Source organism: Elgaria multicarinata, chromosome 3 (assembly GCF_023053635.1).
Source record: "Elgaria multicarinata webbii isolate HBS135686 ecotype San Diego chromosome 3, rElgMul1.1.pri, whole genome shotgun sequence".
Taxonomy (NCBI): domain Eukaryota; kingdom Metazoa; phylum Chordata; class Lepidosauria; order Squamata; family Anguidae; genus Elgaria; species Elgaria multicarinata.
In genome coordinates, this window is record NC_086173.1 from 93,982,326 (window position 1) to 94,005,651 (window position 23,326).

Sequence of the window (23,326 nt, forward strand, 5' to 3'; positions counted from 1 at the left end):
CATGTGATTTTATTTTAATGTAACAAAAATGGAACAAATATATTACCAACCTCTACCCTTCAAAAGCAAAGAAAAATATGGATATAAAATTAAATATCTTGTAACACGAACAAATAGTTTAGCAACATTTCATCTTCTGTTACTTCTATTTTTCAAATACTACATTTTAAAAATGTATGTTTGAGATATTAGTTAATTATACTCTGGTACAGAATCATAGCTCACTTATATAGAACACTCAGCTAGATTCACCCTTACTTAGCCATAGAAACATTTAACTGTCCCATTCATATGGGTTTTAAAATATGAAATCCTCCTGCAGAGGAAAATTGTAATTGACCTTTGTAATTGACAATTGTAATTGACCTTCAGATCATTACATAACAATTTTCAGCATAAACATAGATTAGACTCTGAAACTACTTTGCTTTGTTTTTTTAAAGAACCACTTTGACCTAAGGCCAAATTTTAAAATCCTAAAAACTTTCTCTTTTCTGAAGTACAACAGAATATGTGTGTTATGGGTACAAAAGGGAAATATGTAAACAAATTCATTTGCTCAATAAATATCTAGATCAGAATTAAAACCCTGCTATGTCACGTTGGAACACAAATAACAAATCCTCGTGAGTTAAGAAAACAAAGTCTGCCCATCTTAAGTGATGCAGTCCTATTACCACTTATGACTATACTTGCCTGGTCAGATTTAGAAAAGGTGGTGGAAAGTTCAGTCTATGCACAAATCTGTTGCTTCTGCCATTGCCATGGCTTCGTGAGTTGTCATACCTCTTCTATGCACTCCTGCAAAATTGAGTGCACTGTGCAAATGGATAAGCTGTGCTAGATCAGTGCAGTATACTTAAGGTGCATCATTCACTGTGGCTCTGGAAAATGTACCCACTAGTGTTCGACCTAAAAGCAGTGGACAAGTACATGCAACAAACTGCACCACTTTAAGAGCTGCCTTGGCCATGACAGTGTCTGAAAACAGGTAAGGTACAATTCTTGTGACGACACACTGCCATGGAAAAATCTTCTATGTGTCATAAAAGTTTTAAAACAACTTAAGAGTTATTACATCTTCTTGACCACACTCACTAAATGGTGTTATATGACCAACATGTTTTATTTCATGTTTTTAAAGAAGTATGCTAAGATACTACCATTTGGTTTTAAAAAATTACAAATCTCTCAACACCTTTCCTTCTTCCTCATCATCACTATCAGTCACATTGACTTGCTGTACACTAGAGGGTGTGGATGGGGTTGCTGTGAAAACATTCTCAAGGGCCCCAATGTCCAGCTGCGGCATAGGGTTTAAGTATTCTTCTTCAGTCTGACTGTGGCTGCTGTAATAGGATGTCCCTTCCAAGCTCTCACAGCTACGGGAATCTTCACTATGCGTGTGTTCATCAGGGTACTCTCTAAAAGGATAGTCTCTGTTCAGAGCAGAAAACATTGCCTCATGCTTTTGGTACTGGTCTTCATAAAAGCCGAGGCATTCGGGCATGGAGCTGGGGAAGTTCCCATAGCCAAACGGAGGACGGCTGTATGGACATGTGCTGCAGCAAGACAAAGATGTTTTACCATAGGATTAATATATTATTGTTAACATGTATGTTTTTATGCAAGTCTGGAAATCAGTTACCCCAACACAGGATTACTTTTGTCATGGGACACAACCACAAATAGGTCACCAGAATATCTGGTCACCAGAGTCTGCCACAAAGCCAAAATGTATATCCATGGTATAAAGAATCCATGGTATAAAGAAATAATAATAACAACAACAACAAACAACGACAACAACAGAGTTAGAAGAATCTAGGACACAGGTGGGAACCTCTTTCAGCTGAGCATAGAATTCAATTTGGGAGAAGTGCTTAATGGACACATTCCAGTAGTGGGTGGGGTTGAAGGCCAAAAGTACCAGCACATGGTTGCTTAAAGCTGTTCCTGCCAGTAACTAAGCTTCAAGAGAGGCATCTCAACTTTTCAGAATGGGGAAAGAACTGCAAAGCTGGAGAACCATCAAATAATCAGTGGTTGGAAGAAAGGCGATGGCGCCTGGGGCAGAGGGCATAGCCAACTCAGGAACCTTGGAGGGCCAGATCTGGCCTCCAGGCCTGAGTTTCCCCACCCCTGGTCTAAAAGGTCATCACCACTGACCAATGGCAGGAGCACCCAGCCACCAATTGCCTTTTAATGTAGACCTATTTATTTAATTCATCATATAACTCTTCACTTATGCTACACCCTCAAGATGGCTCACAAAACATAAAATAGTAAGCAATAAACATATAAAACAGGAAAACAAAAGTCTACAGTAAAGAAGCATCTCAGCAGCACCCTTAATTTAACTAGAATCTTTCTGAAATTAAAAAAAGCATTTAAAAGATATATACGAGTACTGAATTAGTCTGATGAACCTCCCTAGGGGAAGGTTCTACAAGATATGTGCCACCACTCAGACAGCCCTATTCCTCATAGCCTTCAGCCTAGCCTCTTGAAGACAGAGGTACAGTACATGAAATAAGATCTCATAAGCTGATCTAGGTATACAAGTTCCAGATGGGTAGCCATGTTAGTTTGTTGCAGCAACAATAATGAGTCTTATGGCACCTTAAAGACTTAATTGATCCATCAGATGCATCTTTTGAAGTTGTCTCTGGTCTGCAAAGTGTATACCATACTAAATTTGCTAGTACTACTAGCGCTACTAGATTCTTTGTTGTTTAAGCAGACAAGGAGATTCGTATAGGAGAATACCAATGTTGCAGAACGTGACAGCCAGGTTGTTAATTGATACTGACAACCATGAGCATATTACTCTAGCTTTAAAAGATCTTAACTGCCTCCAGTTTGCTTCTGAGTTCAATTTGAAGTGCTGGTTATTATTTTTTGGTTTTATTTTTAAAGACCCAAATGGCTTAGGTCTTACCTAGGGAGGTTGTGGGCTCTCCCACACTAGAGGCCTTCAAGAGGCAGCTGGACAACCATCTGTCAGGTATGCTTTAGGGTGGATTCCTGCATTGAGCTGGGGGTTGGACTTTGGTCTTATAGGCCCCTTCCAACTCTACTATTCTATGATATGATTCTATGATAGGTTTACCCTTTTCCCTCATGAATCTGCCCAGCAATTGGGTCCTGGTCAGAGCCCCTTCTTGATATACCCCCACTAAAATAGGTAGAGGACCTTCTTTGTGGAAGTGCCCAAATTGTTGACTTCCCTTTCTACATTTGTTCATCTGGTGCCATCTCTCTTAAGTTTTAGTCACTAGGTGAAGTCCATCCTATTCTGCTAGTGGTGTTTAAGATCCTTCTAATTATATTTATCTGCTGCTTTTATCTGTCAACATTTGGTTTTTAACCTTTAGGATTTACCGTTGGCTTTGTTGTTGTTCTTTATGTATTTTACTGAGTGTTATAAGCCATCTTGATGTTATTAATATCAAAAGGCAAGGAAGAAACGGATAAAAAAATAAAAAAATAAATAAAGCCTAAAAAGCAAGAACCATAACCCGAATTGCACCTGTTTTGATTGTTAACTGGCAATCAATACAACTCTTTTAACACAAGTGTAATGTGTTTCCTTTTCCAGTTAACAACTACGCAAGATCATTTTGGACCAGCTGCAGTGATTTTGAATGGTAGACCCACATAAGTTGCATTGCAATAGTCCAAATGTGAAGCTATTAACACATGTATGATAATAGCCTAGTCATCCTTCCCAGGATAAGGGTGCAGCTGGCTAGATCAGCTTCATCTACTCCTTTCTGAATTTTCCCACTAGTTACTTACTTTCCATGTTGCTCACAGACTACATACATAGCCCTAGGGGACCCTTGTGAGCAGCAGGAAAAAAGAAGGAATAGTTACCCAAGGAGACAAAGAGCTTTTCTGCACGAGGCATTTATTGTGCACTCGTCATTTCCTACTCACGGTTGTTTACAAGTTCTTGAGACGACATCGTGACCCTCCAGTTTCACTTCTGTTTTTAAACAGCACTTCTGGCAAGTTCTTTAGAGCAGGGGAAATGCAGTATTATTTGTAAAAGCAAAAACAAACCAACCATACACACTTTTTCCCCTCGTGTAATTGCACTATTCCTTATACCACAGTGCCACCTAGAGTATGTAGCAGAAAAGCAGGAAAGGAAACACTCTTCGTGTACTGTTTGGATTTCAATTCTCCGATGAAACCAAAAGTAGATAAAGTGGATTAACAGCCTCATGTAGAAAAGCTCAAAGGAATCGTCGAAGAGACAACAGAACCAGAAAGCAAGTTCTTCTCTACACGGAGGAAAGCAGGCTGAGCAGAAAAGTATAACAACTGTGTCAAGGTGGAAGAGAGATTTAAAGGTTCAAATCTGGAAAAGAATCCCTTCTGGATAAACAGAGGATAAGTGTGGAAGGAAGCACTAGACAGGAAGGAAGAAAGAATATGGAAATTCACACTGGAATTTGTCACTCTTCTCCTTGCATAATACTGCAAATCCTTTGGCCTGATTATACATGCATCTTCATTTCAGAATGCCAGTAAATGAATGCATTACCTTGATGGGAAATAATGGGGTCCAGGTAAAAAGTAAGGATGATGAAATGAAAATCGAGGGGGTGCTCCAAATAGAGTGGCTGGATGACCAATGGGAGGAGGTTGATAGACGTGTGGATGAGGGATGGGAGGTGCTTGAGGAATAGGTCCATTTCTAGAACAAGAAGAAACACCTGAGTACTCCTTAGGGAGCTGACTGTTTGAGACACTGTATCTGGAAGACGTGGCACTTGTATTATTTGTGTTCCTGCTTGTGTTCTCAATGGAAATCTGCGTGGGTCTCTTTATAGAGCAATTTGTTCCTGAAGATACACGGTGAGCTTCCGTTGGTGAAGGTGTAGCAAAACGCTGAGGTTGAAGCACTGGGTGAAGTGGCAGGTTTGTAGCTTGGGTAGCCTGTGGGGTTGTGCTTCCTACATTTGACTGGAACAGCGTAATAGGGACTGGATGCTGAGCAGAAGGAGCTGGCAACTGGATAGTAGAAGGGGCTTCACCTTTGGAGAAGAGAAAAGATCGTAAGTGAAAAGTCCCCATTAGCAGTATGTTATTTATTTATTTTTAAAAAAAATAGTTTATTTTATTTTCTGTTAGCACATAAATTTCTAAATTTAATTTACAAATACATGTGATATCATAAAAAATATAATTTATCTGAAGTATGTGCTCTGTAATCAATATATATACCAATTTGGAACAAAATTATTATAGGTCTGCATTATCATACTATATGAATACACCTTGACGATAATATCTATGGTATCATTCCTCATCATTTTTGAACTCATTTTTCCTGCTTTTGGAAACTTCCTCATCAATATTAACAAAAAGCCTGTTCTTAGTTTGTTTTAAAATAAACACCCACGTACTCCAACTTCATATTCAGAGATATCCGTGGAATATCAGGACAAAGGAAACAGTTATATGTGTCACAGCTGAGCAGTGGTGTCATTGAGGGAAAACACAGGGGGCACAGCTCCCGGATGTTTTTCAGAGGAGAAGCTATGATGTCATGTACTGGAGTGCCAGGATAATTAATGGATCCTCTAATCAGGCAAGTGAATGAGGTGATCATAATGCTTCAGACTTACTATTGTTTAGGACAGATCAGCATTGAGAAAGTCAGAGAATGAGGAAAATAATCAAGCAGAGCCTAGATACTTCTTTCCTTTTTTTGATGGAGTCCTCACTTCACTCAAGCACAATGGTGGGAAATGTCTGGCCCACAGACCCGATTCGGCCTACCAGTCCTTTGCATATGGTCTACTTAGGTCCCGACAAGGCCCTCCCCATCCCTTCAGAAAAGAGCAAGGGGAGAGGGAAGCTGGGTTCATTGGAAGCTGCTGGCTCCATAGCGAACCACTATCTCAAAATTCCTGAATATCATGATCCTCATGCCTTCCAGCATGACAAGGAGTTCTATGAGGATGAGGCACAGGGTGCTTCCTAGAGGCCAGTACAGAGCCCTCTTGGCAAGAGGACACAGCTCTGTCATCATTCTCTGAGTCAGAAAATAAGTCAGCAGCAGAACTTCCATCTCCTTAGTCTCACAGACATCTATTACTACAAAATCAGGCAAGGCTCCTTTAACAGTGCAGTCACCTCCTCCAGGAGGGGCAGAACTTACCACACTACAGGTATTGTAGCCTACATAAGGCTTCAGTTGGCTTTTGCTCCCTGTTGAGACAACATGCTTCTGCTGTCCTAGTAGGACAGCACTCAGGATAGCAGGATCCAATTGGACCTATGCAAAGCTTTGTTTTTATCTGCCCTCTGCTTAAGTTTTGCTACCTTAACTAGACTATATCTGCTTAACCTGACCTTGCCTACTGTGTCCTGACTCTGTTTACTACACTGGACTACTACTCTGCTTACCTACCTTAATCTGACTCCATCATGTTACTAGAATGGAACACCGAAAATGCCTTGAAGCAGTTTTTCCCAAAGGCTCAGCTCACTCCTTGCCTTTCCCATGAGGAAAAGCTAGGGTTGAGAGAAGCTGGCTCTGTTGGAAACTGCCTCAATGTGCTAAGAGCACCTTGAAGTGGCAGTTCCCATGTGTGCACGTGAACTATATGAATGGGGTATATCGGTGGGGGGAGAGAGGGGGGTGGCCCAGCCAACTGCTATAATGCACCTCCCAATATCCTTCCCTTGAGACAATGTGGCCCTTGAATAATAATAAAAAATGCTCCCACCTCTGCTCTAGTAGTTTAAATGATAACACCTTTGCTACACTGAGCTCCATCACAGGTAATTTCCCCCTGCTTTGCCTGTTTTTTTTTTTTTTAATCTCCGATGCATAAGCGCGTCAAGCTTATGGCCCCTTTACCTGAATACGCTGCTCTTTCGCTTGTTTGCTCTTCCACCCCACCCCTTCTCTTTCTCCCTCTAGTTCATTGGTTGCTCCTTCCCCCCCCCCCTTTAACAACACAGGTCCTGTCAGATGAGTACTTCAACCAGACTGCCTTTCTGCCTAGCAAAAATGGAATGACTCTTTAGTCTGGCTCTTTAGGGACATTGAGGGAATACAATCCTGTCTCTGCAGAGATTTTGGCATTGTACGATTTTAAAAAACGCTTTTGAGCCTGGGATGCAAGGTTTGGGTTTTATATTGAGGCTTGGAGCTGGCTGCTGGGAGACATCGCTTTTCCCTGTCAGGACCTAATACAATCCATTCCAGCCAACAGCAAGGCTCCCATCATAGCACACGCCCAAACAAAGGAAACCATGTTTAGGAAAAATAATTCAGACTTTAGGCATTCTAAGATGGAAAAAGCTGGGGAAGAGGCAGGGTGTCATGTGAGTACCGTGCTGCAAATGAGCACACCAGGTATGGCAAGAGTGCACTAAATTGTTGGTGTGATGGAGCCCTGAATGTGTGGAAGGGACAAAATATTTCTGATGCAGTCTTCAAAAACTAAAAGTAGAGTTCAGGAGAAAAGAGGAGGGAAGGAGGAAATGCAAAATTATAAATAATTCTGTACGCTATCATAATCAAAATCTGAAATGAAATAAATAAGTAAAGTATGGCCACTGCTTATCATTCTCATCTATCTGGTAGAAATCTTTGCTGAGGACCTTTAGAATTTATTGGCAGTATTTTATTGCTGCTTTAAGTATTTCTATATAATCATACTCTCAATAAGCAAACAGACCTTAGTTTTTGTAGTTCCTATCATTTATCATTTAAAGAACTCACATAAACTATTGGAATGAACTCACAGACTGGGTGTCCAATGCTGTTCTGTACATTGGGTATGACCACAGAGTAGGTAGGTGATCGGAAAGGGTAAATGGTAGTTGGATTCGTAGTAATAATATTCTGAGTTGTCCCGGTAAAGACAGTGGAGGCTGTCATTGGGCTTGTAGCAATGATATTCTGAGTAGCGCCAGAGAATACAGTGGAGACTGTCAATGGAAACCGCTTCCTTTTGCCAGGCCGTGGCTGGTAAACCCAACCTGTAGGGATATACAAGGGTATGCTCGCTGAAACATGATGGCCTGTTTTCTTTCATGCATTGCTACCTAATAAAATATGCATATCCAGTGATATAATGCAGTTTTTAACTCATAATACAAAGAAAGAGAATGGTGAAACTTCTGTTTTGGCTGATTTGGAAGGTTAAATATGAAGGCTGTTTGCAAAAGAAAGCCTCTAATAATAGTGTGTGTTTAGGAAGGCTTGCAGGCTCTCAGAGAGAGTTTTGCAACACCTCTTTTCCTTTCTATGGATGTTAGTCCCATCAATAACCAATGCCCTATTTTCCCCTCTACCAGTGCATAATCTTTGCTTTGCAAAATGATTTTTTTTTTTAAAAAAAATGAAGTATGTAAAATCAAGACTCTTGACAGATCACATTATCTGATTGTATATTCGTTGGCAATGGGTGATACAGGATCGAGAAAACAAAGGAATGAGCATGGGATGGGAAGAATATGTCAGCAAAAATGGACAACTGTTGTGAATTACAGCATAGAAAAAAATGTTCATGTTAAAATGTGTTTTCTTTTAAGTAAACTTTATTTTTGTCGTATTTATTCTCAACTAGTTAACAAACTTAAAATAACATTGGTGGGAGTGCATATCCACAATAGAGATAGGGAAAATGCCCCCACTCAAGTTTTATTTCTGCATTCCTGAATATGTCCCACTTGACATAGCCTATTGCTGTTATTATTAACTGTATATGCAATACCACAGCTTTCTTTAACATTGCTGCATCATCCTTGATGATGTTGGTTACAATACTGATGTTATGTTCTGGTCTAGCTAGGGAGGAAAGGAACCTCTCGTGCAAGCACTGAGTCATTACTGACTCCTGGAGGGACGCCAGCTTTCGTTGACGTTTTCTTGGCAGGCCTTATAGCAGGGTGGTTTGCCGTTGCCTTCCCCGGCCGTTATTACCTTTCCCTCAGGTAGCTGGGTACTCATTTTACCGACCTCGGGAGGATGGAAGGCTGAGTCGACCCGAGCTGGCTGCCTGAAACCAGCTTCCGCTGGGATTGAACTCAGGCTGTGGGGAGAGTTTCGGCTGCAGAAACTGCTGCTTTACCGCTCTGTGCCACACGAGGCTCTTTCTGGTCTAGCTACCAATATCAGATTCCAACCTTTAGGTGTGTTTGTTAAAATTCAAATTACATATTTTAATGACTCTGATGCTACTATTCATTTTGTAGAATTTTCCTTAGAGAAAAGCAGGATGCAGCTTGACTTGTGTTTTATCTTAGGACTTTTCTGCATGAGGCTTTTAATCCACTATATCTACTTTCAGGTTCATTGCAGAATTGAGATTCAATCCATACATGAGGAGAGTTTCCTTTTCTGCTTCTCCACTATTTATTTATTTAAAACATTTATATCCCGCCCTATATCAGTAAGATCTCATCATAACCTCTAGATGGTACTGGATAGCACAGATACACAAGAGGAAATCACACTTTCTTCCGCCATCAGAAATAATACCCCATGTTTCCTTCTCTAAAAAAAACTTGCAGAAAGTGCTGTTTACAAACAGAAGCAAAACTGGAGGGTCATGGAACTGTCTAAAGAACCTATAAACAACCATGAGTAGGGAATGACAAGCACACAACAAATACCTTTTGTAGAAAAACTATTCGTATCATTTACTAAAATAACTCCGCTCTTGTAATTAGTTATTGATTGTAGCTAATACTCATATGAAATAATTTTAAGGTTGTCTTTCTATGGGTTATGCTATAGAAAGGCACATCTATGGATCCAATGAAATTAGTGCAATTCCTAGAAGCAGCTCCTTCCATGGCACTGCCAAACATATTTTTAAACTTTCAGAGGTTGAGTGTTTTGGGAAGAGGGGAGACATGGGATGACTAAAGTAGTTGCTTTAAGGAAAACTGTATCATAATGCATGCTTGCTAGTTTTTTTTTTTTATCTGCATTTTCCTCTTTGCCAAATGAATACACTTGAACATCATCTTTCCATTTATGCTTTTGGATTGTATCCAGCCCTGGCTATGTGCCACTGGATCAGAAACAGCTGATGGAATAGTTCGCCCTTCCCCCTGAAGTCCCCTGTCTACCTGCTCCTGCATGGAAGGCATGTAGGGGGCTGCAGGGCGGAGGGAACAATGGGAAGTTCCGTCACACAAGTAGAAGTCAGCTCATGCAACATTCAAGTCTATGGATTACACAAAATGTTGCACTGAGACAATCTGACGTTGAGAAGTGTGTTAAAAAAATATATTTTTGTACCAGGAAATTCTTCTCTGTGTTTTTCTTTAATCTTCTGAGCCTCATCATAATAAGGTTTCTTTTGCTCTTCTGATAGTTTGTTCCACTCCAATCCAAGCTGAACACTTATTTCTGCATTGTTGGCAGCAGGATTAGCTTTGGCTAAGGCTGGTCGGTGAATTCTTGCCCACACCATGAATGCATTCATAGGACGCTTGACATGGCCATCTCTATCTTTGCTAAATGGAGTATCTGGTATCCCTAGAATAAATAAATGAATATTCATGTGTAGGCACAATGAGTAATATTATCTTGTATCAATGAAAAAGGGTACTTAAAACTTATGAGTTTACCTCAGAAGGGTTTTTCAGAGCAATCCTATGGTCCCTGGAATCTTTCTCACGGACTATGGGATAGCTTTCTCCAGAACATAAGTGATGCACTGGACCAGACCAATGGCCTATCTAGTGCAGTATTCTTTCCCCACATTGTTCAACCAGATGCCCCATTGTCTTGAGTGCTATATAGCACCTTCCCACTCATGTTCCTTAGCAGCTGGAATTAAGAGGCATACTACCTCTGATCCCAGACACAGCATATAGCCATCATGACTTGTTGCCATTGATATACTGCATAAAGTACTTCCTCTTATATGTCCTGAATCTCCCACCGCTCAGATTCATTGAATGATCCTGGGTCCTAGTATTATGACAGAGGAAGAAAAATTCTCTTTGAGCTGTTCAAAGAGCAAACACAAACTTCCCTCATTGGATGAAGATTGCAGCACTATTAGCGAGGGGCTTAACTTTTTACTCTATATTTTCCTGTGTAAATTGCCCTCCAGAAGCTGCTATTTGCCCTCTTAACAGTGCAAACCCAGACATGTTTACTCAGAAGTACGTTCTACTGTTTTCAATGAGGCTTATTCCCTAGGCCTAAGTGTGCTTAGGATTGTACCCTTAGTTCACCCAGTGGGAATCTGGAGCTTTTAAAAACAATGTTAAAGAGTTAAGAGATCACATCTAGTTTGGGCCAGTCATTATTTTTTGAACCTCAGTACAACAGAGAAACACCAATATTCAGGCACTTTAGGCCCAAATGATACAAACAGCAATTGAACAACATGATATACTGCAAATTGTGCCCAATGTAACTTATTCTGTTTAATATTATAAGATTTAACATGCTAACTATAATACAAACTAATTTTAGGACTTTCTTTCATATAAATCACAGATCACTTTCCTTATTTAACTTAACCAGATACTATTTTATTTGCTGCTTTGAAGGGGTGGATGGGTTATTTATTTTCCAGGAAAATGGTCATAATTATCGGTGCTTCCAGATAGATGGCTTCTAGCACTACCAGTCAAAAGACATTGTGCAGCTTTCCCTCCTTAATGGATTTTCTGCAGTGGGAAAACACGGGTCAGTTACAAATGGAAGACAATGATGTGTGGACACTTGTAAAATCCTGTGAATGAGGAAGGGCAATTGCACAATAAAATCCTCATCTAGAAGCACCCTGAGATGAATGTAGTACATGCAGCAACAATGAAGTGGCTTTGAATACTGTACAAAGAGAAACAATGCATGCCCCACATAATCAATCTGTCAGTAAAGGCCAAGCAACTGGATATGGCGATGGAAAGCAGGCTTTGCCCACAATCCAACAGGGTCCCCCGAAACAGTGCTTTACTTTCCCTTCAAGAGTGAAAGGCAATCATTCACTTACCTGAGAGAAACTCAACAGATGCACTTGGAGTTCCACTGAGACTAAACCTGTTTCCTGGCTTCAGTACTGATTTAAAAAGCCTATCTGTACAGCTTCATCCTGGTTTCTTTCTTCGGAACTGTGTTTTACAGTGTCAAGTGCTCCCCAGTTCTTGTATGTAAAGTCCAGTAACAGTGCTAGGGGATTAAAGGTACAATCCTATGCACACTTACTTGGGCATAAGATCCATTTAACAAGGAGGATTTACTGGAGGAAACATGCATAGGCTTTGTTAGGCTGCAATCCTTTACATAGTTAACTGAGAGTAAATCACATTGGTTTGGATCCTGAATTACACTTGTGTAAACAAAAGGGACCCTAATCCAGAAAAAGCTCCTGACGATAGAAGGGGGATGATGGGTGAGTTTTAGATTCCCTTTTCTCCCTGCAGCCTCAGTATTGGGAGTATTGACCAACACTGAAGACTATGGTGACCATGAACTCCATTAGAGAAGCGTTTTATTGCATGCTCATTGCTGGGCACTCATGGATTTTTGTGGGTCCCTCTCATGATGCTGTCTGCCTTCTGTCCCTTCTAACCTTCTTTGTGCCACAAAAAATCAACCCAGTAAGTCTGACTTATTTTTAAAGATGGATGTTGCTGCTATCTCCTGCTGTGTGGAGAAGCAGCACGATCAAAACGGCCCACTGAATGGGCCGCATGGATGTTGCTTACTTCCACTTTCAAAAGAGCAAGTAATGAGGGACAAATGTGTGAGTGGAGAAGCAATGGTAAGCAAAAACAATTTTCTCCCATGTGATGACGCTTCATATAAAAAGGACAGGGCTCCTGTATCTTTTAACAATTGTGATAAAGAGGGAATTTCAGCAGGTGTTATTTGTATACATGCAGCACCTGGTGAAATTCCCTCTTCATCACAACAGTTAAAGCTGCCCTCTTTTGAAGAGTCACCAGATATAAAAGAGGGCAGGGCTCCTGCAGTTTTAACTGTTGTGTTGAAGAGGGAATTTCACCAGGTGCTGCATGCATACAAATAACACCTGCTGAAATTCCCTTTTCTATACAACTGTTAAAGATACAGGAGCCCTGTCCTCTTTTTCACATGGTCACCCTACTCAAGAGTAGATTTTCGGAAGGTGCACGGGGAAAGGGGAATCAGCAAAAAATTCCTCTCCATCTTCCACCAACAGGAATATCCTGTGAGCGAATGTCCTCTCACAAGAAGTTAGGATTCAAGCTAATAGACTGTCTTTTGGGTAGATATACTAGAATTGCACTGTAGTGTCTCTTGGTAACATTTGTATTATTTACAAATAAGTAGAGCATAAGGGAAGCAACAAATGTTATTGATGTTATTATTTTGGATGGATTCTTTGTTGTTGTTATTATTATTTATATAGCACCATCAATGTACATGGTGCTGTACATAGTAAAAGAATAAAACAGCAACACCCTGCCACATAGGCTTACATTTTAATATAAACGGTTTTTGCATTTGAGGGCAATTCTTTGCATGCATTGCTTACTCAAAACTATTTCCAATTAACTGTGTATAAGCCTGCAGCCTTACATGTGTTATTGTTAGATATTTTTTAGTATCAGACACCCTGAGGATCCCATGGGCGTAGGATGGAATGTGTAGGATCAAATTATTTGTATAAATAAGTAAAATTACTGGTTCTGCATCAGATTTCCAGAGACAGCAACTTCTTGGATCCTTGCAGTCTAACTAAACCTGGAGGCTGTCTGTATGCATGGAAAGCCCTGGGGTGGATGTGCAGTGGCGCTGCAGTGATTATATGACTCAGCAGTCACTTTTCAGCCATCGTGGGGCTTTCTGGTGAAGCTGCAAAAAAAAAAAAAAAAAAAAAGGTTAGGGACTGTCCCCAACTTTTTTCTCTGGAGCAAGGCGAGTACAGTGCATCCGCCATCTATCCTCACTCTGGAATCTGTGGCTGAGTAAGTAGATGGTGACCCCTGATTGGTCGCCAGCTGCCTGGGTGTAGGGGTGGGCCCGGCCGCCAGAAACCCCACGCTTCTGCTGCAGCATTGCGATTAGCCGCCAACACCCTGAAGCAGCAAAAGCATGGGGTTTTGCTTATCACAGTGGCAACCTGCCACCGTATAGGCATTCCCTGCTTTAAAACTTCTTATCCCTGGATTGAACTGTATCGCTGTCCTTTCCACTATCTTTGTTCTGTGTCATATTCTGAAAGTACTGGAAATTTCCAGACCATCAAGGAAAACATCTCCACTCATTAAGGAACGTTCTTTTGGCTGACTACCCATAGTTTGTCCATAGTGATAGGCCCATTTATGCTAATCAGGGCAGCAAAATGTAAAATTATATATACTGATAGATCAGTTTTCCCCAGCCTAGTGCCATCCAGATGTGTTGGACTACATCTCCCATAATTCCCAGGCAGCATGATGGAAGTTGTAGTCCAACATGTTTGGAATGCACCAGTCTGGGGAAGGCTGAGATAGATGCTTTGGAATACTGGCACGAAGTTATCCATGGAAAAATCTTATTAGAAAAGAGAAAGAGTAGGTTATGTCTTATGAACTTGCACTTCATACCTTCTTTGCTGAGACTGTATTGTTGTTGTTGTTATTATTGTTGTTGTTATGGTGATAAAATATTGTGCTGAATTGGTCCAACATTGTAAACTGTCCTTTACATGGTTGGGCAGTCTTGGAGTGTGTCTCACATTACTTGAAGGTTTCAAAAACATTTAGCTCTTCCATTAAAGCAATGAAATTTGGCCGTCAACTACACACCGCTTAGGTTTTGATTCATGGTTAGAGGAATCCTATGGTCAATAGGAGAGTGCCTTTCTGTTGCTGCCCCACCTACCCCACAACTTGTAAATCAGCTAGATGGGCCCACAGACCCCTCTAGCTGAATGTGTGTGTAAAAGAGAGTTGGGAGAAATAGGTGAAGTCACCTCCGTTGCTCTTCCTGCCATGCCTGGCTCTTGCTGGCAGGACTTTAGATCTACAGAAGACTGCAAGATCCATTGAGCTCCTATCCATAGTACAATGATCATAGTCATGCATATTTGTTTCAACGCTTTGAATAGTCTTGAAGTACATATATGGAGAAATTCATAAATCATACGAGGTACTAGGCTGATAAAATTCTGTCAATTACAAGACATTATTGGAATAGCTAAAACCATCAAGCTTCAAAATATTCTATTATGCCTTTGTTTATACAAAAATATGGCAATAAGTATGTCCTCCAATAATTACATATCTTAAAGACACAGCAGCCTTTTTTTCTAGTAACACTGAACAAAAATATCATGGAGCTCTTACAGACAGACATAGGCAACATCTAGGCCACCTCAAACCAAGAATCTGGCCAGCAGTTTATGCAGTATTAGGGTGACCATATGAAAAGGAGGACAGGGCTCTTGTATCTTTAACAGTTGCGCAGAAAGGGGATTTCAGCAGGTGTCATTTGTATGCATGAAGCACCTGGTGAAATTCTCTCTTCATCATCACAGTTAAAGCTGCAGGAACCCTACCCTATTGACCAGATATAAAAGAGGGCAGGACTCCTGTCGTTTTAACTGTTATGATGAAGAGGGGATTTCACCAGGTGCTGCCTGCATACAAATGACACCTGCTTAAATTCCTTTTTCTATGTAACTGTTAAAGATACAAGAGCCCTGTCCTCCTTTTCATATGGTCACCCTATGCAGTATCGATGACAATGCCTTTAAATGAATCACACAGGCCAGTATTGATCAAAATTTTAAGGATTATCCAACCAAAAAGTTATGGTACAAACTCAATGATTCCCAAACTTAATTTTAAAACTGGTACTTTAGGTGATAAATGTTGGATGATAACGGTTTACATGATATAGGAAATGTAATGAACATTTGAATACTTGGCTTCATGTTTTTGATTTATCCTAGGTTAGTCCCAGTTTGAAAAGAAGCAGGTAATCCTATTAAGTTGGTTTTACTGTACAAGTTATTCTTTATTTTTAATAGCCTAACTTTAGGACATATATCAGCTTTTGGTTCATGAACATTGTTGCAAGAACATTCACAATCTTAATGGGAAACCTAACTCTATCCCTGAAATAAATCACTAGATTTTGAAATTGGCTGTCAAAAGAAAAATAATTTATACTACAAGGAACTCTCAAGTAACTGCATATAATTTGAATAATAGCTTCTATATTAAATAATATTTCAGGGTACTGAAGTAAGATTTATGGAGCTTTCAAACCCCTTTTGTTGTGGTTTTTGATACTATAATAGAAACAAAAGAAGCTTCCATGTTGAGACAGACTTGCTCTGCATTGTCTGCTCTACATTGAATAGCAACGGCTCTCCAGAGTTTCAACTAGGTGCCTTTCTCAGCCCCTATCTGGACTGAACCTGTCAGGTACTGAACCTTGGACTTTTGGATGTAAAACATGTGCTCTAGCTCTTTCCCATTAAAATGCTTTGCTTTTCAGAAACCAATTAGCTTTATATATTTTTTGAAGATCGAGAGTAAGAGGTCTATTTATTTATTAGTAAAGTGCCTATCCTTGTGCTGGTAGGATGGAGAACCCAGAGAGAAGGTAATTGTACTTCACTACCCATTGACCTGGTTCACATGATAAAAAACAAGCCATGGTGGCATGTTGTGAACTGCAGCACCTGTCGACACATGCTTGGCGCAATTTACATAATCACTGCCCAGCTGCAGCTTATTGTGTCATTGGATCCCAGGTGGCATGGCTTGTTGGAGGGTTAAACAACCCTCAAATAGTCCATGCTACCCAAATTCAGATGATGCAATCAGCTTTGGCTGGCAGTGATTATGCAAATCAACCCCAGCACACACTACTACTCACTACAAGCCACAGTGGCTTGTTTAATCTATAATGGCTTGTTTTGATTGTGCGAACCAGCTCATTGGGTCTCTTTTGATCAAGGGCAGTTATCTCCTACAGTCCTTGTGTAATGTTTTAGGACAGAGAAGGGGAATCTGCAGCCTGGCAGTCAGATCCAGCAACAACTTTAAGCATCTTCCATATTATCTCAAATCAGTGTGTTAACAGGGGATTTAAAGTAATTAAACTTGAAATACCTTGCAAAGAACTGATCTCTGCTTTGCAGGCATGAAAGGTGTTACACCACGGCTTACTCCTGAGTATTTCAGTGTTCAGAATTTAGTTGCGCTTTCCATGCTTGGTAGGGAAAATTTCTAAATTGGTAAGAATTACATCTGACCATATCCTGTGCCCTTAACCCCACCAACTGCTAGGACATGGCTTGACATGGGATTCGGGCTTGACATTCGGTCACCACAACAGTGACCAATGGTGTTTCCTACTGCAGAATTTAACTTTTCATCTGGGATTAGCAGCAATTTATTTATATACAGGGAAGTAAAGGATCAGGAACTGTACTTGGATAAGATCCAAATTTGTATATCCCTGGAGAGAGTGTGTTTTGTCCCGTCACCACCCCTAGGTATTATCAGTTGTATTATTACTGTCCCCGAATGCAATGAGAACAAGCAATCAGTCCTGTTCATAGATGCATAGTCTTGCCCAGGATTCTGGTCCCCCAGCCCGTAACACTACAATGTGAAAAATTAGTTTTCGAAACTTATCCCATCCCATCTTTCAGCCCCAAAAAGGATATTAAGCCAGCAGTTCATTTAACCAATATATAGCTGCTGTGGAATTGTAAACATGTTCACTCAGTTCCAAATGAGTTCAACTAAACTAAATTTCTTAGGTGTGTTTCTTATTGCACTCTTAGTACAGTCAACAGGTTCCTATGTCATTTTATTTCTTCTTTAAGAAATCAGTACTAAAAAGTTGTGGGTTGTGGGAGGGGTTGTTGTTTTGTTTTCACAAATCTAGTATCTTAAACCCAAATTGTTACATCTGAATTTGAACTTGATTTATTTTTAAGTAAATACAGTCAGGATTAAATTAGAATATAAGAATACAGAGCACTAACAGCTCTTATTAATCTATAACATATCTGCCACAAAGGATTATTCTGCGGCCAGAATACAGTTTAGAAATGGGGAAAATTTGAAAGTTTTAGTATTTCCACTAACTTCACTGAATTCATACGTCACTTTAATCAATAACCAGAGCAAATCCAGTTGATGTGCACATATTCTGCTTTAAGTGACAAATTCCAGAGGGGTAGCCATGTTCGCCTGTTGCAGCAAAAAACTATGGGCAACATCCAATACTGCTCCTGTGCTCCTGCTCATTCTGTTGTGAAAGTGGGACCCACTGTTCGCATAACGAAAACGTGGAAGTTTAAAAAGCAACTCTGGAAACAAGTAGAAACACTCATTTCCAGATTGGGACAGGTCCATGGAGCTTCTTTCAGCAAACTCCACAAAATCTGCCCTGTTCCAGAAACTAGCATTTTTACTCATTTCTAGTTGCTTTTTAAAGTGCTAGCTCCCATTGCTCTAGCAGTGGGTCACACTGGTGGGTGAACAAATTTGTATACTGCCTCAAAGTCCCAGCCTTACAGTACCATAAAGAGCCAGGGTGGAGTAGAGATTAGGATGCTGGTCGTCCAATGGGAAGGTTAAAGTTATTATCCATGCTCAGCTATGAAGCTCACTGGCTAACTTTATACCAGTCACTGTATCTCTCTGCTTTCCCTACCTCACAGGGTTGTTGTGAGAATAAAATGGGGGCAGGGGCTTGCTCACACCACCAAGCTCCTTCAAGGAGGGGCAGAATAAAAATGTAATAAAGTAAATTAAAACCTAATTTAGCTTTTATGGAAAGATGAAGCAGGCTGTAGTCCATGAAAACTGATACCACCATGTTAGTTTTTTAAAGGAGCCACATTCTTTATTCTGTCGTCTTGCGTGGTTTGAGGAGCACAGTTTGTCGCTGCACCTCAGTTCCAAATACACAAAAAAGAGAATAGTGGCTTCGCTCCAGCAAAGATGAGAATAATGTTGTACATGGAATTTTGTGCAATCTACAAACTTCATAACTTTTGTCTGGGGCTTACAACAGCCAGCCAGTTTCATATATGAACAGTTTTTACCTGCATAAAGGTTACTACAGTTCTATTTTCTATATTTAAACAAAAAGTTGAGAATAAACAGAAGTGATGCAATTAGATGTATAAGAATAATTCTATTCCAGTGCTTAGTTATGCATGTAAAATAACTAAAGGCAACATGGTAAAATCTAACTCTATTCCTATCTAATACCTGCATCTGAGGGTAACACTGTGAGAGGCACATCTTTAGTTTCAATTTTCACTGAAGGCTCGAGCAAGGACTGCATTTTAAGGGGTACTTGTGCCATTGGTACTTTAGTCACTCTTATGAGCTCAGATGGAGGTGGCCCCTGAAACTGGATTCTAGCCCCAGGAGGGACTGGATGAAGTGTAACAGGAATCTTCAGTTCTTGGGGATGCTGCACCCCAAGAGGCTGAGACAAACTAGCATCTTTGTTGACATGAGCTGGGTCATTGGAAGATGGACGAGGCTTGGATGCTACCTCTTCCCTCCCCTTGCAGTCCTCCTCAGGAGGCTCCACCAGTTCAGTTTTGATAGTCCTTTCTTTTCCAGATCCCAAGGCTTTGGCATCACAATTTTCTTTCACCTTGGTCTCTTTCTTTGTCGTCTCTGGCTCTTCTACTATCCCCACTTGGATTTCCCCTCCTCCCTTCATATTGCCGCTGCCCTCGTCCTTCCCTCCTCGGTTTGCAGCAGCTTTGTGCTCCCATCTCTTTTTCTTGTTGCTGCTGCCTGTCAAGAGGGACTGGCTCTCCTGCTCCTCAGCTTTCGCATGCAACACCATGTGTGGAGCGTTTTCCTCTTCTTCCTCCTCCTGCTTTTCACAACCCCCAAGTTCCAACCCAATGACAGTCCGGGAGAGCCGCCTGTCAAGGCAATCCTGGACCTCCAAAAGGTGCTGCTGACAAGAGGCGCCTTCCCCAGGCTGAGGCAGCTTCTGCTCCCTGCGAGAGGCATTTTGCTTGGGGGACAGGGGGTGCAAGAGATGGTGCTGGGGGCCCTGCTTAGGCGGGAAGAGCAGGAGGTGTGGGTCCCTGCCCCCCTGCCCTGGTAGAGGGTGCAGGAGAAGGTGGTCCATGCAGGGAGTGCCCTGCCAAGCCGTGGGATGCAGGAGGCGCTGCTGCTCTCGGGGGGTTTCCCCCTGCGCCCCTTTTTCCATTCTGCAGCCCGCCCCTGAGAGTGGGATTGTTGTGGGATTGTGAGCTCAGCTCTCGCCCTCTGTTACCGCCCGTTTGTTTCCTGCAGTTGGTTTGCAAACGTTCTCCACTCCCCCTCCCCCCCCCCACAGCCCCGAGGTGCACGCGCCGCGACAGACCCCGCCCTCCGGCTCGTGGGGAGCCTCGCGCCACCCGGCGAGAAATGGCAATTGCGGGGCTGCACGTGCCTCCCACTTTTCCCTCCTTGGGCCTGTTTCCTGGAGGTCGCCATGGTTACCCGGGGAGCCACGTAACAATGAGGTCGCCGCGGAGACCCCGAGAGGAACGCGCGCACCCTCGCAGCGCCGGCGCTTGGTTTGGGCGGAGGGCTTCGCTTGGCCTTGCGCTACCCTCGCGCCTACTTCTCGTAAAGCTAACTGGGACCCCTTGGCTCCCAACTCGGAATGTTGCCTTTTCTTAGAAACCACGGAACAGCGTTTCCTTCACATTACACTGTCAATGCAGACAACCGTTGCATACTGCAAACCGTTCCCCCCATTGTGCTTTTATATCTAATGCCCGTGGTGGAGGAGAACAATACCCTGATTGAGACCACGATTAAGGGTGGGCAACTTTTGGCCCTCCGGATGTTCTTAGTTAACTCCCATAACCCATCAGCATTGACTATGTTGGTTAGAGATAATGAGAGTTGTAAGGCCGAAACAGATGGGGGTCACCAATGAGTTAAAGGTACGGGAGTTTCGTATTCAGAGTAACATCCGCACGTTCCGCCACCGCGAGAGTAGCGTGTATACCTGACTCTGGGGCGGGAAGGCGATCGCTTAATTTCACTTTGTGGAGAAGCCGAGCTTAGATCTTGAGCACCCCCAAGAGCTCAGCCCTGGAACAGCCTGACACGGCCAGGACATCAGCCACACCGGTTCGTGCAAAAGGGATCCCCGTTAAGCCAGTACACGAGAGGCTCGTCTCGCCTTTCCCCATTGAACAACCCACAGCAGCCTACGCACATCTGAGATGAGGGGCTTCGAGATCAAAGGCCACGGCTTTCAGCCTCGGCTCGTTCTGCATTTATCCCGTGGCCTCTATTCGGGGCACCAGATACCCCTTCTGTTCTCGATGGCTCTGAGACGCGATAAGCCGCTCAGGCGGTTAGCCAGCCACAATCCCGAAAGGCCTTGTGGTATCATAGAGAATGGCACTAGAGGCACCCTCTTCCGGTGTTCTACGACGTTGCTTCCGGTGATGATAACGCGGCCTAGGCTCAGTGGTGCTGTTGCTGCCGCCGCCGCTCTCGGGCTTCGCGCAAGGCTGAGTTGCCGCCGCGTCGCCATGGCCAAGAGCAAGTTCGAATACGTGCGGGACTTCGAAGCGGACGATACGTGTTTGCCTAACTGCTGGGTCGTCGTCCGGCTTGACGGGCGAGGCTTCCATCGGTAAGGCCCACTTCAGCCATTGGCGGCAGCAAGTGCTTCTTAACGGGCTTGGTTGCCCTGGGCGACTGGTCAGCCAATAGGAGTGAGGTGCATCGCCTCGGCTCGGCGTGTTGCTCCAGCGCACGCGGCACCGGCGAAGATCGGAGTGTAGGGGTCGCTGTGGGTGGGCGATATTTGCGCGCAAAGCATCGCTTTCGTTTGGTGTCACGAATACGCTAGCTTGGAAAGACGGAGGCTAGAGGGAGACATGATAGAGGTGTACAAAACTATGCAGGCTTGGAGAATGTGGAGAGGGGGGTATTTCCTCCCCCTCTCAAAATACTAGAATCCCATGGAGCTGATTGGTGGGAGATTTAGGACAGATAAAAGCAAGTACTTCTTCACACCGAACATAGTTAAACTATGGAATTCACTACCACAAGATGTAGTGAAGGCCACGAGTTTGGATAAATTGTTGGAGGAGAAGCCTATCAATGGCTGCTAGTCCTGATGGCTATCCAGTAGCAGAGGCAGTAGTTGCTGTGGAACATGGGCAGGAGGGTGCTGTTGCACTCATATCCTACTTGTGGGTTTCCCATCTACAGCTGGGTGACCACTGGGTGAACAGAATGCTAGACTAGATGGATCCTTGGTCTAATTCAGCATGGCTCTTCTTACATTCTTAAGGATAGTAATCGGTCCACAGGCTGATTGGGGCTTGAGTCAGCTCCTTACCCAAGATTATTTTTTACATTTGTCAGCTCTCAAAGGCAGGGAGAGTGTGTCAGAACACAAAGAATGGGATGGATCTTTGTATTCTGGGGCTGCAATCTTCCCACTCTTCTGAAGTTCAATAAAACTGCATGGCAAATATTTGCTGAAGCACTTGCACTCTGGTAGATATTTTTTTATATATAACTTCTTTATCGGGAGTATTTGTACATGTTAATGTACTGTTCCTATATATTTTATTAGGGTACTGATAAAAAATGTGTTTTTATTGTACCCATCCTCCTTTTAAGAGCAGCACAGAAAGCTTATCTAGTGCAGCATCTTGTTTCCCATAGTTGCTAGTCATATGCCAATGGGAAGCCCATAAAGGACATGCTTTATTTATATCTTGTGCTCATGGTACTCTCACTTAATAAATTGGGCCAGTGTGACTGCTACCAGCTTTTCCTTATCAGTAGACCCGATGCTGATAACCCACAACTTAGAAATCAGTATTAAAACAAATATTTGAAAAGCTGTAATTCTGCTACTGCCTCCAATGTACTAAAGAAAAAGAGGAAGAGTTTTCTGAGTGGCAGTGAGGAGTTTCATCCTGTTCAGAAAGGCATTGGGCTATTTGTGAATTACAGCTAGGATTCTTAGTATTGCCTCAATTGAAATAGGCTATGTTTTTAGCACAGATGGGTTGGTTCAACTTACGTTTAGTAGGCACAGATGTGATTAAGATAAACACTTTGCAGCTTTAATACTTTAAGTGTGCAATTCTATGTATGTTTAGACAGGGAAAAAAGCCCTACATCTCCCAGCTGGGAGCTTGAAGTGCTACAGCACAGGCCTGGAGAACTACGGGACAGAAGACTGCCCGAGGGAAGCAGGTCTTTGCTGTTATCTTCCTCCCAGTTAATTGACCATTGTTCAACCCTAGACATGTCCTGATAGACCTCTAGGCTAAACACGGAATCCACACCAGGCAGACTGACTCAGCTGACAGAG

General features: G+C 42.3%; 1 protein-coding gene across 1 annotated transcript; it reads right to left on the reverse strand.

Annotated features, from left to right (window-relative positions):
- Positions 1-1,087: 1,087 nt before the first annotated feature.
- On the reverse strand, positions 1,088-20,191 carry SOX30 (SRY-box transcription factor 30). Its single transcript, XM_063123334.1, has 5 exons — positions 19,222-20,191; positions 10,286-10,525; positions 7,777-8,013; positions 4,556-5,048; positions 1,088-1,562 (listed from the first exon to the last, which is right to left on the reverse strand). Exons 1-5 carry the CDS (start codon positions 20,189-20,191, stop codon positions 1,181-1,183), a joined length of 2,322 nt encoding a protein of 773 aa, XP_062979404.1. The 3' UTR covers positions 1,088-1,180.
- Between the last annotated feature and the right edge of the window lie 3,135 nt (positions 20,192-23,326).

What these genes read in the sequence shown, in the direction of transcription:
- SOX30 (XM_063123334.1), bottom strand. Translation starts at nt 20,191, where the DNA reads ATGGAAAAAGGGGCGCAGGGGGAAACCCCCCGAGAGCAGCAGCGCCTC. An exon ending in ACACAGAGAAGAATTTCCTG is followed by an intron (nt 8,014 to 10,285) that starts GTACAAAAATAT and finishes ATATCCCTACAG; the next exon opens with GTTGGGTTTACCAGCCACGG. An exon ending in CAGCATTGGACACCCAGTCT is followed by an intron (nt 5,049 to 7,776) that starts GTGAGTTCATTC and finishes TCTTCTCCAAAG; the next exon opens with GTGAAGCCCCTTCTACTATC.